The sequence below is a fragment of the Paroedura picta genome, chromosome 9, assembly GCF_049243985.1.
Source record: "Paroedura picta isolate Pp20150507F chromosome 9, Ppicta_v3.0, whole genome shotgun sequence".
NCBI lineage: Eukaryota > Metazoa > Chordata > Lepidosauria > Squamata > Gekkonidae > Paroedura > Paroedura picta.
In genome coordinates this window covers 47,194,327-47,210,500 of record NC_135377.1, presented here as the reverse complement: position 1 = coordinate 47,210,500, position 16,174 = coordinate 47,194,327, and the positions used below count along the sequence as shown (strand labels likewise).

Sequence of the window (16,174 nt, the reverse complement as noted above, 5' to 3'; positions counted from 1 at the left end):
TACACTGAGAATGAATTTATTATGTATTTACAGATTTAATTTTTTTTTCTTGAAGATATTCCACTTCTTGAATTTGAAACCATGTGAAAACAAACCAAAGGCAACAAAACCAAGTTTAAAGTATTTACAATTAGTCAAAACAGTCCATAACAAATTCCAAGATTATCTCTACCATTAAAAATACACTGACTTATTTACTACTTGGCCAAGAAAAGATCACTGAAACAAGGTCACCTCGGGAGGTGGTGGGTTCTCCATCTTTGGAAATTTTTAAACAGAGGCTAAATAGCCATGTAATGGAGAAGCTGATTCTGTGAAAGCTTAAGGGGGTGGCAGGTTACAGTAGATGGGTGATTGGGATGTGTGTCCCCCCCCCCACAAACTTGCGATAGAGTGTCACCCCCCCTCCTGTAGTTGAGGATGCGGAGACTAAATGAGTAAGATTAAGCCATCATTGTTGCCACTATTGTAAATTTATTGGAATTTATTGTTATTTTATGGTTTTTAGGGGATGGGGTTATGTAAGCCGCCTCGAGCCTTCGGGGGGGAGGCGGCGTATAAATACAACAACAACAACAACAATAATAATAGTGCAGGGGGTTGGACTATATGACCCATGAGGTCCCTTCCAACTCTATTATTCTATGATTCTATGAATAGAGTTTGTACAACTAATTTGAGAGAGGGCTACTCTGCATCCTTCCTTGTACAGATCATTTCATAGACTGGGGAAGGGTGTTAATCATTGTGAATGTCATCAGCCTCACAGAGGATGACTGTATAGCTTGACTGGAAGGCACTCTCAACAAAAATAATTAGCCCAAGTGGTGTTGGCAGGTGAGTCCACATGGGGAGATATTGTCCTTGAAGTATGATGGGCAAAGCTCATGAAGGACATAAATGATTAAAATCAGTCCCTTAAATTGTGCCTGGAAACAAACTGACACTCAAGGTACTTCTAAATCAGGGGTACTATGTCAGGCTGTGTAGCCTAAGGTAACAGCTGAGCTGCAGCATATTCTGATCTCAGACTGTGTATATCTTTCTTACTAGTTGCTGCAGTGGTTTAGCTCTTGAAGCTCTCAAAATGCATGAAAATAACTACTAATTAAGAATTGCATATGTTTCATATATTACATATGGATCTATCCCTGTTGCTTAAGCTAAGTTCTTTTCTCTTATAGGTCAAAAGCTATCTTTAAAGATCTTAGTGAAGAAGATTTGGGCATTTACTCCTGTGTTGTCACAGACACAGATGGTGTCTCTTCAAGCTATACTATAGATGAAGATGGTGAGCATCATACTTCTGTACACATTTCAGGCTATATTATTATTAATGATTATTATAATAGTAAAAGGTTCTCAAATACAACTGCAAGACAAGGAAGAATGAAACAAACAGTGCATAACGCACATGACTTCTTCTAATACTGTTTTCTCTTGAACTGTTCTGCAGAATTGAAGCGCCTTCTTGCCCTCAGCCATCAGCACAAATTTCCAAGTAAGTATGAACAAGAAATACCAGTTGGGAGAATAAGGCTTGACAAGGGCTGTCTCTAGGCTAATCACATCCACGGTGGTCTTCCTTTCATGAACTAAATATGCTAGGTGGAAGTGTAAGCCAAAAAGTACCCAGTCTGTCTGTCCGTCCGAATGTGCAGTGTTAGAATGAGGCTCTCTGAAGCCACTTCATGCTTTCCTTGGCAGTTTGGTATATATAGTATCCCTCCCTTTCCTAGCCAGCTCAGTGCAGGTAACAACAGATTTAAAAACAATCATACAGAAATTTAAGTATTACAACATTTTTAAACCACATCCTCTTGATAATTTAAACCTTTCTGATGGGTCTAACTCTTTCCACCTAGCCTCTTGGCCTTAGTCTTTGTTTTCTGTTCCATTTTAGGATAAAATATTCACAGCTAATTGCACACAAGAGCTTAAAATTGCCACAGAGCTGACAGTGATACAAAAGCATCAGCGGCACAGTGTCTTCTTGTACACCCACATGCTGATGCTGACTTATATGGTATTAAGCCAGTTTGGGTTTAACAGGTCACAGATTTCTCTTCCTGTTTTATTCATATTCAAATATAAAGATAATGCATAGCTTCTTCACATCAACTGTTAATATTTGAAGGGAAAAGTATCCTAGGAGACAATCTAATTTTTTTCACCTCTCCTTCTCCTTATCAACTTACTTTCTATCTAGGAATCTTCAATAGATTTCTCATAGACTTAATAAGGAGTTTAATGTTATCCAAAAACATAACACAAATTCAGTTGTGGCTGCCTCTTAAGGGTTATTTGTGGATTCTGAAAAATCATGATGATAAACAAGTCTCCTGTTTCCCCAGTACTTTGAAATATTTTACAGCACAGCAGATTCCCCAGTCAGTGCTACTCAGTTTCCAAGGAGATATGGTACGGAGTAGAATCTAAATTTGAGGATTTCATCTATTTTGTTCCATTTCTATAGACTGAAGCCTTGTATGAGTAGAAACTTCAAAAAATATTATTGTCAAGTATCATGAAGAGGAGAAACAACTAACAAACAACTTCTGTAACCATAATTATATAACAGATAAAAAGCTTTAACTGATTGTTAACAATGTGGAATGTGAAACTTTTATTAAAAGGCTGAATTCTTGTGCTCCCTAATACTGCAAATTGGGACAGTGTAGTATTCCCCTCCCCCCTTGCTGATATGGTTTTGAAGGTGGCTGTGCCATATCATGCATTCAGGTTGATGGAGCAACAATTGATGCCTCAGTAGACTCTGGATGGTTTTGGTCTGTGAGTCAATGAATCACTGACAGTTTTCTTGGGAAGCCGCAGGCCTGATACCCCTGTGACTGGTGCACCAATGTCTTCTGCAGAAGAAAGAGGTGATTAGATACATGCCTCCTCATGTGGTCAACTTGTCATCATAGCACACTGCCATCAGTCTAGTACAGCCTTTCTCAACTTTTTCCCCACTGAGAAACCCCTGTAATATTCTTCAGCTTTGAGAAACCCCAGAAGTGGTGTGATGGTACAGAACAAGGTTGGGAAGCATAGTTGTGTACACACCCACCTGTGGCCCTTCCCTTCCCACCCCCTCCAGGCCCATCACTGGCCACCTGGGGGGGGGAGGGATATATGGTCATATCACCCGATAAATGTTTAACAAATTTGAAAAATATTTAAGAAATAAATTAACTCCCACCCATTCAGTAAACCCTTCCACGGCTATCATGAAACCCCGATTTCATGAGAAAGCCAGGTCTAGTAGAAACCTGACTCTTTAGCTTGAATTATAGCAACAGGGATCCATTCTTAGTTCCTGACACAGATAGGATTAACACAGGCAAATAATCAGGCCTTTACAATTTACAGGTGGCAGTGTCATCTCATCCTCATTTTTAGTTGGTTCTTAGACAAGTCAGGAAGCATATGTCCTAGTGGAGTTGTCAGCTGCCTGCTTATTAACAGCAAAGCAGAAGCCTGTGGTGTGATATGTTTTGTCTAGAAGGAAACTTGCAAGGTGATGATCCCACTCACGCTTAATAATCCCTTTTAATGAGTCCTTTGTTATTCTGATCATCTGCTGAAATTGTCTCTTTGTCACTGGATGGAAAGGGATGTTCAATGAATCAATGCTGCAGAGGTTTCTAAATATATGGGAAGTACTAGGGCTGACAGAGTTAGTCCTTTTACTTGAAAATATTCTGGACTATTTTATAAAGTGCTTACCAGGACCCCATCTGTTCAAGTATTTAATCAGGAAACTAGGTTCCACACAATCAAAGCCTTTTTTGAAGCATCTAAATACAAACATGGTAAAGTTTCATCTAGGTGGGAGTTACAGTCGCATCCAGGATCAATTAAACAAGAGAATCCTTGGTATGAGTCCTTCAGTAAACACAGACTTGGTTAATATTGCAGGCTGAAGTTTTAGTCATGGCAGGTTGCCCCACCTCTTCCTGCACCCATACGGGAGAGCATTTGGCCCAGTGCACCTCATCCGCCCCCGATTTGTGCTCCTGCGTGGAAGCTGGGGCAGTGAAGTTCCCAGTGCATAAATGGTCTATCTCACTTTTTCCTGTAACCCCACTATTTTCTCTTCCTTCCTTCCTTGCAGCCCCCATTGCTTCACATTTCCCTGCTTTGTCTTCTCCTTTCCACCAACCAACCTGCCTTATACTACTTTCAATGTCTAGCTATATTGATTATTAACTGCCTTTCATCACAAAGCTGTTTATATCATTCTCTTGTTCTCCACTTGTTTGTTGAATAAGACAATACCTATGAACACAAAGAAAGGATCCTTTCTGAAACTTTCTCTTTTTTTGCAGTTATTCCCCTTAAGTCAGAGTTGGCAGTGGAAATTCTGGAGAAGGGCCAGGTGCGATTCTGGATGCAGGCTGAGAAACTGTCTGGCAATGCTAAAGTCAACTTTGTATTTAACGACAAAGAAATTGTTGATGGAGAGGTAAGCTAATGGCTACAGTAATTACCTGCTACTAGTCCTGATCTGCATGGCCCAGATCTCAGAAGCTAAGCTAAGGTAGTTCTGATTAGTACTTGGATTGGAGGAAGCCCACGGTTGCTATGTGATCCAACACCACATTTGAACTATATGGTGTTGGGGAAAAATGGATGCTACACTAAATAAGAGGAAAAAATCTTATGTTTTCAGTTTTAAAGGGTTGCTTTCTGAATCATCATTCAAACTTTGGGGAAATTAGAGCTCTGGAACTGGGAAAATAAAACCTGTTTTTAAAATGTTTGTTTTGTAAGAAATACAAGATGAAGGTTGACCGCAATACTGGCCTAATTGAAATGGTAATGGATCGACTTGAAGATGAGGATGAAGGTACTTACACCTTTCAGCTTCAGGATGGAAAAGCTACCAATCAATCCAGCCTTGTTCTTATTGATGATGGTAAGATCTTTTGAAATGTTTGTTTTATAACTAGAAATTGTGGCAAGTGTGGCTGTACGCTAAATACACTGGGCCCTAGGAGGCTCTCCCCCCGTCCCCCTCACAGTTGTGTACCTGGGCTCACCTGTTGAGCTGCTGCCGATAGAGCAGGAGGCATGCACAGAGGAGGAGGAGGAGGAGTCGCGGCAGGGACTACTGCGGGAAACCCTCAGCAGGCGGCTTCGCGGAAGCTGGGAAAGGTCGATGGGGCGCGCAGGCAACCTAGGGCCGGGCTCCCGGGCTGCAGACAACATGGCTGGGCGCTTCCTCCCCCCTGCTCATCCCCCCACCCCTCCCTGTTTCCGGCATGCATTGCACGGGGATGCAATGCATGCTGGGGCTGGTAGTCCAGCCACTGCCGGAGCGCAGCAGGCACTTGTGGAAAGCTGTGGCGAGCACTCGCAGTCCCGATGGAGGAGCTTGAGTTGGCGATCCTCCAGGTTCCTATTGCAGCGGCTGCTTGCTGGTTGGGGGGGGCGGAGCGGGATAACGGCGGGAATGGCTTCTACCGGGTCGGGCGCTCCTTCGCCGCAGCGAGGGAGCGCCTGGCCCGGCAGAAACCGGGAGAACATCGGAGGTGGCCGGGGGCGGCTTCTGCCGGGCCGGGCGCTCCTTCGCCGCGGCGAGGGAGCGCCCGGCCCGGCAGAAGCTGGGAGAACGTCGGAGCAGCTCCTTCGCTGCTGCCCCGGCCTCGGCCCTGGCAGAAGCGACAGCTGGGGGTTCCCTCGGGCGGCGGCCTGATGTGGCGAGAGGCGCTTTGCACCTCTCGCCGCATCAGGCCGGGAGCAACTGTGAGCCACGCTGTGTGCGGCTTGCAGTTGCTGGGGCTGGGAATCAGAGGGACCAATCGGCAGGCGCTTCGCGCCTGCCGATTGGTCCCTCCGATTGTCTGTCATGAGGAAAGTTCCAATCTGGACCTTTCCTCATCCCGGACACATCCCGCCCCAGAACGCCTTACTCTTTTATTTAGTCCGTGGCGCCTGCGGCGCCATGGGCGGTGTTCAGATGGCGCCCGCGGCGCCACGGGCGGTGTTCAGATAATGAGATAAGGATCATATTCTTAATATACATAGTAAATGCAATGAATGTTCCATTATACATTATCAAAAGGCCTCTGAACTGGTCAGCCTCTGCTGTTTCCGTGAGAGTCAGAATGACCTTTTGACCCGCTTGCGAGCTTTTTGCCCTTTAAAAAAATATTTGCATATGATTATGTTGCAGGAGAATAGGAATGAAATATATATTCCATTGAATGCAACACCATGTATTTAGAGGGTTAAAGACGTATTCCAGTATGTATCTGTCTTTGCTTCAAACTTGCATTCAATTTCCAAGAGATATACATTCAGAAATGTACTGAAACACAAGGTCACCTCAGCTGTACTGGGGCATATACTTTGATTTTAAAGAAATGTTGTTGTCTTTCAAAGACAGATGTAGTTTGATCTGGGTTTTGTTATGTTTTTATAATTACTAGTGTTCCAGAAACTACAGACAGCAGCAGAATTCCAGAGACAAGAGTGGTTCAGAAAACAAGGTAATACATAACATTATTCAGCAGGAGAGGACTACAGAAATACTTATGTCAGCTGTGTAATGAGAACTTTTTTTTTTCATACAGCAACAAAACCAAAATCTAGGGCAGGGTTAACAGCTCATGAGCTACTTGTAGTTTGTCCACCCCTGCAGAGTAGCTTGCTCATACCCTAGAAAAGATCACAGGAAAAGAACACAAAAGGCCTGCTGTAGACTTTTAAAACCCTTTTATGCCATAGATTTATGCTGCTTAGCTGATATCTGGTGCTCTTCCTTATGTCACAATCTCTTTCTAGGACAGAACAAAACTTGGTAACATGTTGGAGTGAGGGTTGTAGCTTGGGATATTTGTCATTCTTCAAAAGTAGCTATTATTAAAGAAAGGTTTGCAGATCCCTAATCTAGTCTATAAAAATATAAGAACAACATCAGAATGAAAAAGTCATTTGATCTTTTGTATGTCCTAATTTTTGAGGATTTATTTTACAAATTGTTTCAAACAGGACCACATTTTGTTGAATATCTGGGATGGGAAGTTACCCCTGAATGCAATGTATTATTGAAATGCAAGGTAAGAGATGGATTTCAAATACACTGTACAGCAAAAATCATACGTATAGAATGGTGGAAATCAGTGGCCGGTAGGGAACCCCATATGTTAGGGCTAGGATGTCTTATACCTCATGGTTATTGATGCTTATTGTTACCAATTAATCACTTAACAAATATTGCTCTAGTCATTGAAATAATATTGCAATTTGTCTAAATGAAAGATGTAAAGAGAGGAGGGAAAACTTCCTTCCAGTGAAATAAGTAACAATTTTTAAATATTACATTACTAATTTTAAAATGAGCTGGTGTAATATTCTTCCCCTTTAAAATATAGAATGTGTAATCTGCTTCAAGTAGAAAGGTTGGTAGAGTCAGCACGTTTATGGCGGCCACCGGCCTGCTGAGTTTAATTTGCTTTGCTTTCCACAGCTGTCTAAATAACTATTGATTGCTAATAACAGTTATACATACAAAAGGAATCTCTTTTCTTTAACCTTAGGTGGCTAATATTAAGAAGGAAACACACATTGTTTGGTACAAAGATGAAAGAGAGATAATGGTTGACGAAGAGCATGACTTTAAGGATGGTGTATGTACTCTGCTGATAACAGAGGTGAGTGAACTTTCCTTCTTTAATGGTTAGCTCCACAAATTTCAAGAGCCTCTTGAAATGTGAAAAATTCCTTAAATGGAGATTGTGTTCACAAAGTAAAAAGTTCCAAATCATGTTGGATGTGATGATCAATCATGCATTTGTTATGGGCACACCAACTGGTGAAAAGCCAGGGCCAGGAAGTTGGTTGCCCTTGAGAATGACAGAATTGCATTTTCTGTTTCCACCTACTGCATGTCTTCAAAGCCCACAACTACTTCTGCTTTACCAACTGAGGCTGGGAGGACCCAGTTTCAAGTGAAGAGGAAGACAGAGGGTGCTTTAACCTTCTGCGGCCACTTTTCCCCACCAACACAGCCATGTGTTTTTCTTAATGTCCGTCTTTATTTTTCCCCAAAATAGTTTACAACACAATAAACATGATCAAATGCATGGCAAACAAAGCAAAACAAACAAATGTGCCTCAGTCTGGTCCCAGGGTCACCAGCTGGCTTGACTGAAAGCACAGGCTGCAAGTTGCTGACTAAGAGCCAAAGGGTCATAAGCCCTTTGACTCCTGCTCTTTGGTCCATGCCTCTGCCCACACCCAGGTTCTTGAGACAGGAAGGGGAAAAAGTAGTCATCAGCATGTTCTTTCTCATTATTTTCTCATTGTTTTCATAGGTTACACACAAAGTATTCAGAATGATGTCTCTGTTGCTCTTACTTTGTTTGTTTTGTTCACAGTTTTCTAAGAAAGATGCTGGTATTTATGAAGTAATATTGAAAGACGATAGAGGAAAGGACAAGAGCATATTAAAGCTTGTGGAAGCAGGTGAGCACGCTGTGCTGTCTCTCTTTTTCCAAAGTGGTTAAACACAGCTCATTACTACTGCTCATCACTTGTTTTAGGGCTTTTTTGCATTGCTGCTTCCTCCTGTTTTCACAATGCATTTCCATCTTTTTAAAAAAGCCATTCTGCTTCCTGTTGAGTTCACTATGCACCTCATTCAGGTTCAGGTTTTGGCTTCTGTGTCACTTTTTGTAATTTCAGCCCTCATTTCTCTTTATGGCTGCTTTACCTCTGGCTTATTTAAAGGTCCTTTTGGGTGGTTCTTGCCCCCCCCCCCCAACTCAAGAGCTGAAATAAAATAAAAAACATAAAGATTCCATTGGATTAGTTCCCTCCACCATTTTTTGCCCATGACAGGACACTTCTCCACTTCAACACCACCCACATTGTATTTGTACCCGTACTTGTACCACCTTTTTAGGTTTACAATCTCTATTCCTGTTCTCCAGTTTCCAAATATTTTCTTTGTGTATACTTTGGGTCACAGAGAAAGGGGGGGGGAGGATTCACACAGCCATGGGGCTATCTCAGCAAGCAAACATGCAACACCACAGATCAAAGAACCACCATCTTCTAATGAGTACACTCCTAGCAAAACTGACCAGTCGGTAGATTCATGCAAATGGGATGGTCTATCCCCAACTAACTGTGATTCTTCAGCTTATAATGCAGAATCTATATTCCAGGAATCCATGTAGAAAAATCAGAAAAAACAAAGGTGCAGAGTTCATATATAGCATTCAAATTAAGCGATACCAGCCCAAATTCAGGGAAGATCGGAAATAAGCTGCCAGTGTGGAAAGGGGCTATGCTGTAAACTGCCAGGAGCCAGTCTTTGGATAGGCAGCATGTATACTTCTTGAAGAATAAATAAAAACTCTTATATTGTGTTATGCATGTAGTAGTACATTCCCAAACAGAGCTGGATTATTCTTCTAATAGATTAGATCAAGTTTTCTAACAGCAGATTCCAAATATCATTGATTGACATAATTAATCCCATACTTATGGTGTCGTTTTCCTCTCTATGCATGTTAGTTTATGCTAAAAGCAAGAAGCAAAAGACAGTGAAAACAGGGAGGATGCAGAAAAATTCCTTGAGAAAACTTATTAACACTTTTTAAAAGGTAATTTAAAATATAACTGGCAAGAAGTTCCAGATTAGCCAGGGAACTTGAGGCCAGTATTCAGACATTGCCAGGCACAGTGAATCTAGGAATGAGTCTCACTCTAGATTCTTTCTACAGCTTTTGCAGATTTGATGACAGAAGTATGCAAGGTGATTGGTGAGTATTTAAGACCTAGTCCTGATAAACTCATTTGTGCCACTCTATGAATGACAATAATGAAACAAAGATATAATATGTTACATTTTCAGCTCTATCAGCAACAGAACTGAAAATCCAGAGCACAGAAGAGGGTATCAGATTATATTCTTTTGTTAACTACTACCTGGAAGATCTGAGAGTGAGCTGGTTGCACAAGTAAGTGAATGAGCTCTTGACACTCAACAAAAGCACTCCATACCTGGCTGAATGTAGGACATATCCATACTAATGTACCTTTTCAGGCTCGGGTTAGACTGTCTGAACTCATTTGCATAATGCTGGAAGACATGACAGGCAACCTCTCTGCTAATTCTCTAAAATACAGAAAGGTATTTAGGCACAATCTGCACTGTTGGCAGCCTTCACGAAATCTCATTTTGCTTTAGGCACACGATCAATACCATTCATGTAATCTAAAGGCTCTCCTTTAATCATTATTCCTGTTTCTGCACAGATAGTCTTGTGAAGTTCAAGTTCATTGAAGTTCGACAGGGGGGCTGCTGTAGGCTTAAGACTATCCTTGGAAGTAGTCCTGGAAAAACTCCTTTGAAGCACATGGCATTGTCTCTTGAAAAATGCACTAGGACTAAAATATAAATGTTATATATAATAGAGGCTATTCAACAACGTTGACGTATTGTTATCAACACCAGATGTTGTTTGTTCTGTTGTATCAACGCACTGTCTCAAATAGCAAGAATGTGTCTGTACATGACACGAGCAAAGAAAAAATGAATAAATACAGTTTTGTACTTGATTTAATGTCCCTAAAAATTATTGACTACAATTCTCAACCTATGCACAACAGAAGAGGCCACATTACCCAATAGTGCTCCCGTGTCTTTTTTTCAGTGAAGCCAAAATTAAGTACACAGAAAGAGTGAAGACTGGTGTTACTGGGGAACAAATTTGGTTGCAGATTAATGAGCCAACACCCAACGACAAAGGCAAATATATCATGGAACTCTTTGATGGTAAAACTGGACACACAAAAGTGGTGGATCTTTCTGGGCAAGGTAAATCCATCTCCATCAGTATAATCTATTAACTGATGAAGAAATACCTTCTGGTTGCATGGTTCTCAATGGAACTCCCAACAACCTAGTATAAGAGTTCATAGGCTCCTTTTTTATTGTGGTTCAATACAGGCTGGGTCCTCAGTTGGTCATGTGACCCCCGATACATGAGGAGCATGTGAGGCTGTGAAGCCTGTAGCTGGAAGGAACATATGCTTTAATTCCACAGGGATGAAAAATTTTATGCAGGCAGTTTTTGATAAAATAGATGTGAGCAAAGATTAACTATTTTTCAGTCACCAGACTCTATCATGAATTCGAACAGAGTTCTGAAGCAGTCTGATTTTATAATCATGGACTCTTACGCCATGACCTGAGCATGCATGCAAGAAAAAACATGCAGGTTAATCAACCTCAACAATGCTCCGAGACCTGATAGTGCAAATGGTTAGGGTTTAAATTTTTAAACAGCATTCAGATTACAGGTTCTCAGCCAGCTTGGTGTAGTGGTTAGGAGTGCAGACTTCTAATCTGGAGAGCTGGGTTTGATTCTGTGCACCCCCACATGCAACCAGCTGGGTGACCCTGGGCTTGCCGCAGCACTGATAAAGCTGTTCTGACCAAGCAGTAATATCAGGGCTCTCTCAGCCTCACCCACCTCACAGGGTGTCTGTTGTGGGGAGAGGAAAGGGAAGGCAAATGTAAGCCACTTTGAGATTTCTTCAGGTAGAGAAAAGCGGCATATAAGAACCAACTCTTCTTCTCTTCTTCTTTTTCCTATACATTGGTTGCTTTTGTGCAATTAAGTAATCTGCAAAAATTCAGGTGCCTTTTTCACTAGATATTGTGCCCTCAGAAGCAAGTCTCATGGTTCAGTGAGATGTATTTTCAAAGAAGTGTGCATGATTGTAAGTTTAGACAGTACTGTCAATTGGTTGGATCCAGCCTACTATTTTTGCTCAATCTTATCCATTTCCCCATCTAACTACAACCCCTATCTCACATGCCTTTTGGCCAATGCAGGTCCCATGACCCCGGCACAGCTTTTTGGGTGGGTAATTTTACGAACTGAAAAGCTGTTTCGATCCAACCCAGTTTCCTACACAAATTTACCCTTCTTCTGGGGGATCATTCTCATTTCTTCTAGTTAAAGGGGGATTTCTGAACTATCTGTCTCCATTATACTTGCTTTTCAGGAGCCCTCAACTCCACTGATTTGTTATTGATGTTGTAGCATTACATTAGGGGTAAAACATTATTCTTTCATTCCTTAGAATTTAATGTCACAAGGTAATCCCATATACTATGTATCAGAAGGTAGCAGCAAGATATACTCTGCTTTGAACAATATAACTGAGTTTTAAAAACATGTTTAATATATCCTAATTCTGGAAAATCTAAGTAAAAGAAAGAATACAGATTGTTTCTATAAAGACTATTAATACTCTTCTTTTTTTTAAAGCATATGATGAAGCCTTTGCTGAATTCCAGCGATTAAAGTAAGTCCCATTCATGAAAGATGCAATTTAACTGAGCTTGTACTATAGAATACTATACTAATAATTATATAGCTTATATTAGCATGATTTTAAGCAGAGTTGAGCCCACTGCTTTTTTTTCTTTCGATATGAGACAACTTTACAATAATCTGATGCTCAGTACCCATAGGGGAGAAAAAAACCTAGTTACCAAATTTTATTATGCATCTCAAACAGCTAATTAAAGAAATGCCAAAAGATTAACTGAAATGAAAGTGAGGTTTTCCTTTGTCTTTTTAAATTTCAGAGCAGCTGCCATTGCAGAGAAAAGTAAGCAAACATTTTTTTTTCTATTACTGTCTGTATCATTTTCTGAGTTAAAGATTGATTCAGGGAAACTTTGTAATCTCTGTAATCCCTTTGATCAGTGGGAGAGAGAGTAGGCAGATAAAGAGAACTTGTTTTGAAGTGTTATCGGTCACTCAAAACAAATGTATGGTTTGTAGCACAATGTAACACTGAAAATAACAACGTAATATTAAAAATAAACATTGAGTCCAGAAAATAAATTTTGAGTGCAGAGTTATGATCAAAGTTTAATTCTGGGTATATGCATGCACAGGGTATATGCATGCCCTTGAAAGCTTACTCTCAATTTTAAAGGTCTTAGAGACTTAAACTTATTGTATTGCTTCACACCAACATGGCTACCCGCCTGAAAATAAACTTGAAAATCAATTTCAAATAAAGTGGACTAGAAATATTGGGTATTAGTCTCAGCTTGCTTAGGTCACTGTCAGTTTTTACAAAATTAAGAAAGAAAGCTCGAGAAGGGAAATGAAATTTGGACTAGAATTTATTTTCAAGTCAATAATGGGAAAAATCCTAATGTATTTTCAGATCGTGCCCGAGTGCTTGGAGGTCTGCCCGATGTTGTTACTATCCAGGAAGGCAAGGTACAGTAAATTAACAGCTAAATGAAACAGCAGTCTGAAAACAGAAGTTTACTGCTTCTATGCCTCTCAAGGAAAGAGAAGCTTGAGGATTATTTAAAGGGTTTGGTTTCAATAGAGACAAAACTCTCTATTCATCCACCATCTGGAGAATGCTTATTTTGCTGTGCTATACAGATGGGCTTGCTGTATTTAGGCCACATTTACTTGCTCTGCTAGATCTCAAAAAGCAACAAGGATGGCAACAGACTAACCTGTAAACCACAAGCCAACATGAAGTTAAGTCTTCTTAAGCCCACTGATCAATGATTTTGTGAACTGCTCTGTGTCAAATGACCAGGACTTCAAAGTTCATAAATCATCTTCAGGCAAAATGCATGTTTAAAAAAATATTTATGCATAAGCTTCTTCACTAAATTAAGATGATTCCCTCCCCCTCTAAACTGTCAGTGACACATTAAATTTCAGCCATATCAACTGTTTTAAAATATTCTTTGAGAAGCCACACCTAATTTCAGATTAATCCACATGGATAACTCTGTGAGTCTGTTTCAGCAAAAATGAAAAGGAGTCTTGTGGCATCCTGAAGCTTGTATTGAGGCAGGAACTTCTTATGAACTATACTCTACTTCACCATCAAAATGCATTCTCAGTTGGTAGGTGTTGGCAAACTGACATAGCCATAGCATGCTAGAAGTACAACATGATAGTTCTGTTCATTTGAATAGAACTTTCACAGACTTAGTCCCCAGTATTTAATTTTGTTCCACTATTTACAGGGTCTCCTTCCCTCTAAACCTATGCATGTATATAATGTCTACTGAGGAAAGACATGATGATTTCATGGTGTGAGCTCTAGACCATGAAAATTTATGACACAGTATATTTGTTACTCTTTAGAAGTGATACATGACTTCTTTAAAAAAAATAAAAATACTCTTAGAATCCAAGGATAATGCTGATTTAGTCTTACATTATTAATGAGGGTGGCACCCCAGTCCTAAATAGATTGCCATACATTCACACCATTCTACTGAGAAGTCTGGAGTTAGACAGCTGCTTATGGGAGGGGGAATCAGCAAAAAACTGCCTGCTCTTGCAAGTGTAGATCTTGTTTAGTGGAATCCTACTCTATATAATTACTGGGCATAGAACCAGTTTCCTAGTAATCCTATCTAACTCAATCCAATCTCAGAAAAAATGCTGTATGAATTATGTAAGTACTTCTCTGGATTCGAACATCATATACATTAATTCAACTTTCCTTCTAACCACCTAAAGTGCCTAGTCGTAGCTCATTTCAACACTTTACTTAACAATTTTAAACAATAATGAAAATAGATGCCATAGTTTAATAATCTTTCATTCCCTTTAATCTGAAATTAAACTCACTTGTACAAAGCATATGTTGGTCTCTGGAGTTACAGCAGTACTCGATTGCACTGGAAGTTGTGACCTGGATGTTCTTGTCCTCAATAGATATTCTTACTTCTTCCATTCTAAGTATTTTTTGTAAGCACTCACTTCCTGTTGCCACTTTTGGGCTATTGTCCACTGGGGTTTATCTGTGCCAAATAAACAAGATAAGAAAAGAGAGCAGAACTTAGAAGAAAACCTGATGAGCATTTAACGGTAATTGTAATTTGTTGTACAAGTATATCCTCAATGCTTGGATTGTCCCTGAACAAATACATTAATGCAAATGTGTAATGCATACACATTATGAAGTAGGGTTTGCCTTTTAACCTAGAGCCTGCATTACAATCTGAGAACTGCACAGAACTAAGGATAACTTTCAAAATCTTTACTATGGAAGCAGTAGAAACAGATGCACAGCAGATTTTAAAGCACTTGAATTCACCCAGTCTAGTGCACATATTCAGCTTGCTGAGAATGGTTCTGTAGCAGAACAGGAGGAAGCAGTACTCTGATCTTACACTGCCTTCTGTATACCCCATACTCCCTTTTGGCACTCGGTGTTTCTGTATAGGTCTAAGTTTGCTGCCAGTTACATAATGAAGCAGTGTTCTCAATCCTCTATGAGCAGCATAATAAAATTCATGCTGGCCTGACTTTCGGCATTCAAGAGTACAAACAGTTATTACTCAGTTTGAAAATGAGAAGCACGTTTTCCCCCATACTAAAAGTTCATGTTGAAATACTGCCCTTTTCTAAACGTACTTACATTTTTCCACCCCAAAGTAAAGACATTTTTATAAGGTTATCTGATTAGTATAATGTATAACACAGGCACCAACATATGGGCCCTACATTTTAAGAAGCAGTGTTTTAAAATGTTTTAATGATCAGGCTGTATGGCTGTTCTATAGCTTGTTGTTACCTGCCCTGAGCCTACCAGGAAGGGCAGGATACAAAAATATTAATAATTATTATATAATGACTGCTATCTCACATTAGTCTGAAGTTCAAAAAGTAAAGCTTTATAGAATAAAGTCACTCTAGTTTCACAAGGAAAAAGCCCACATATAAATGATTTACTATATAAATGATTTACTATATTTGCTCAGATACAAGGCTAACTATCCATCCTCACACAGGTGAGCCATGAGTCACAGCTGAGCCTCAGCTGATCTTTTTTACAGCCCCATGAAAGGGCTAAAATGGGGAATGACAGAACTGCACATTACCACTGCAAAGGCAGCAGTAAACTCTTCTCCCTGTCCAACTAGCTGCAGGCAGAACTTCCACATCCATGCCTTGCCTGCAGCTGGCGTTCTTTCCCCTTTAAATGGAAGCAAAGAAAGTTTTTGTTCTCTTGGGAAAAGGCACAACTAAGTAATATATTACTTTAATGAATACACATCAACTGTTTTCCATAGGATGTTCTCCACAACCCGCAAAACACAGAGCTTGTTCCCTGCATTTTATTTATATTTTTCCAT

At 40.2% G+C, this 16,174-nt stretch overlaps 1 protein-coding gene and 1 long non-coding RNA gene across 6 annotated transcripts in view; one reads left to right on the top strand and one right to left on the bottom strand.

The window, feature by feature from the left end:
• MYOM1 (myomesin 1) overlaps positions 1-16,174 on the top strand; it is a 93,565-nt gene that overhangs the window by 73,412 nt on the left and 3,979 nt on the right. For all 3 annotated transcript variants that reach the window (XM_077352667.1, XM_077352666.1, XM_077352668.1), the window contains 14 exons: positions 1,185-1,291; positions 1,457-1,501; positions 4,335-4,471; positions 4,780-4,924; positions 6,441-6,500; positions 7,003-7,070; positions 7,551-7,664; positions 8,391-8,478; positions 9,744-9,782; positions 9,875-9,980; positions 10,677-10,840; positions 12,303-12,339; positions 12,626-12,648; positions 13,219-13,274. In XM_077352667.1, the coding sequence (XP_077208782.1) occupies positions 1,185-1,291; positions 1,457-1,501; positions 4,335-4,471; positions 4,780-4,924; positions 6,441-6,500; positions 7,003-7,070; positions 7,551-7,664; positions 8,391-8,478; positions 9,744-9,782; positions 9,875-9,980; positions 10,677-10,840; positions 12,303-12,339; positions 12,626-12,648; positions 13,219-13,274 (1,189 nt within the window). The remainder of the gene's footprint in view (positions 1-1,184; positions 1,292-1,456; positions 1,502-4,334; positions 4,472-4,779; positions 4,925-6,440; positions 6,501-7,002; positions 7,071-7,550; positions 7,665-8,390; positions 8,479-9,743; positions 9,783-9,874; positions 9,981-10,676; positions 10,841-12,302; positions 12,340-12,625; positions 12,649-13,218; positions 13,275-16,174) is intronic.
• The window catches only part of LOC143844895 (uncharacterized), a 34,666-nt gene continuing 21,152 nt past the window's right edge, over positions 2,661-16,174 (bottom strand). For 2 of the 3 annotated variants that reach the window (XR_013234181.1, XR_013234183.1), the window contains exon 3: positions 14,627-14,836. This is a non-coding gene — a long non-coding RNA (uncharacterized LOC143844895). Of the gene's footprint in view, positions 2,871-14,626; positions 14,837-16,174 lie in introns of those variants that run through there. The other variant, XR_013234182.1, reaches the window with a different exon arrangement.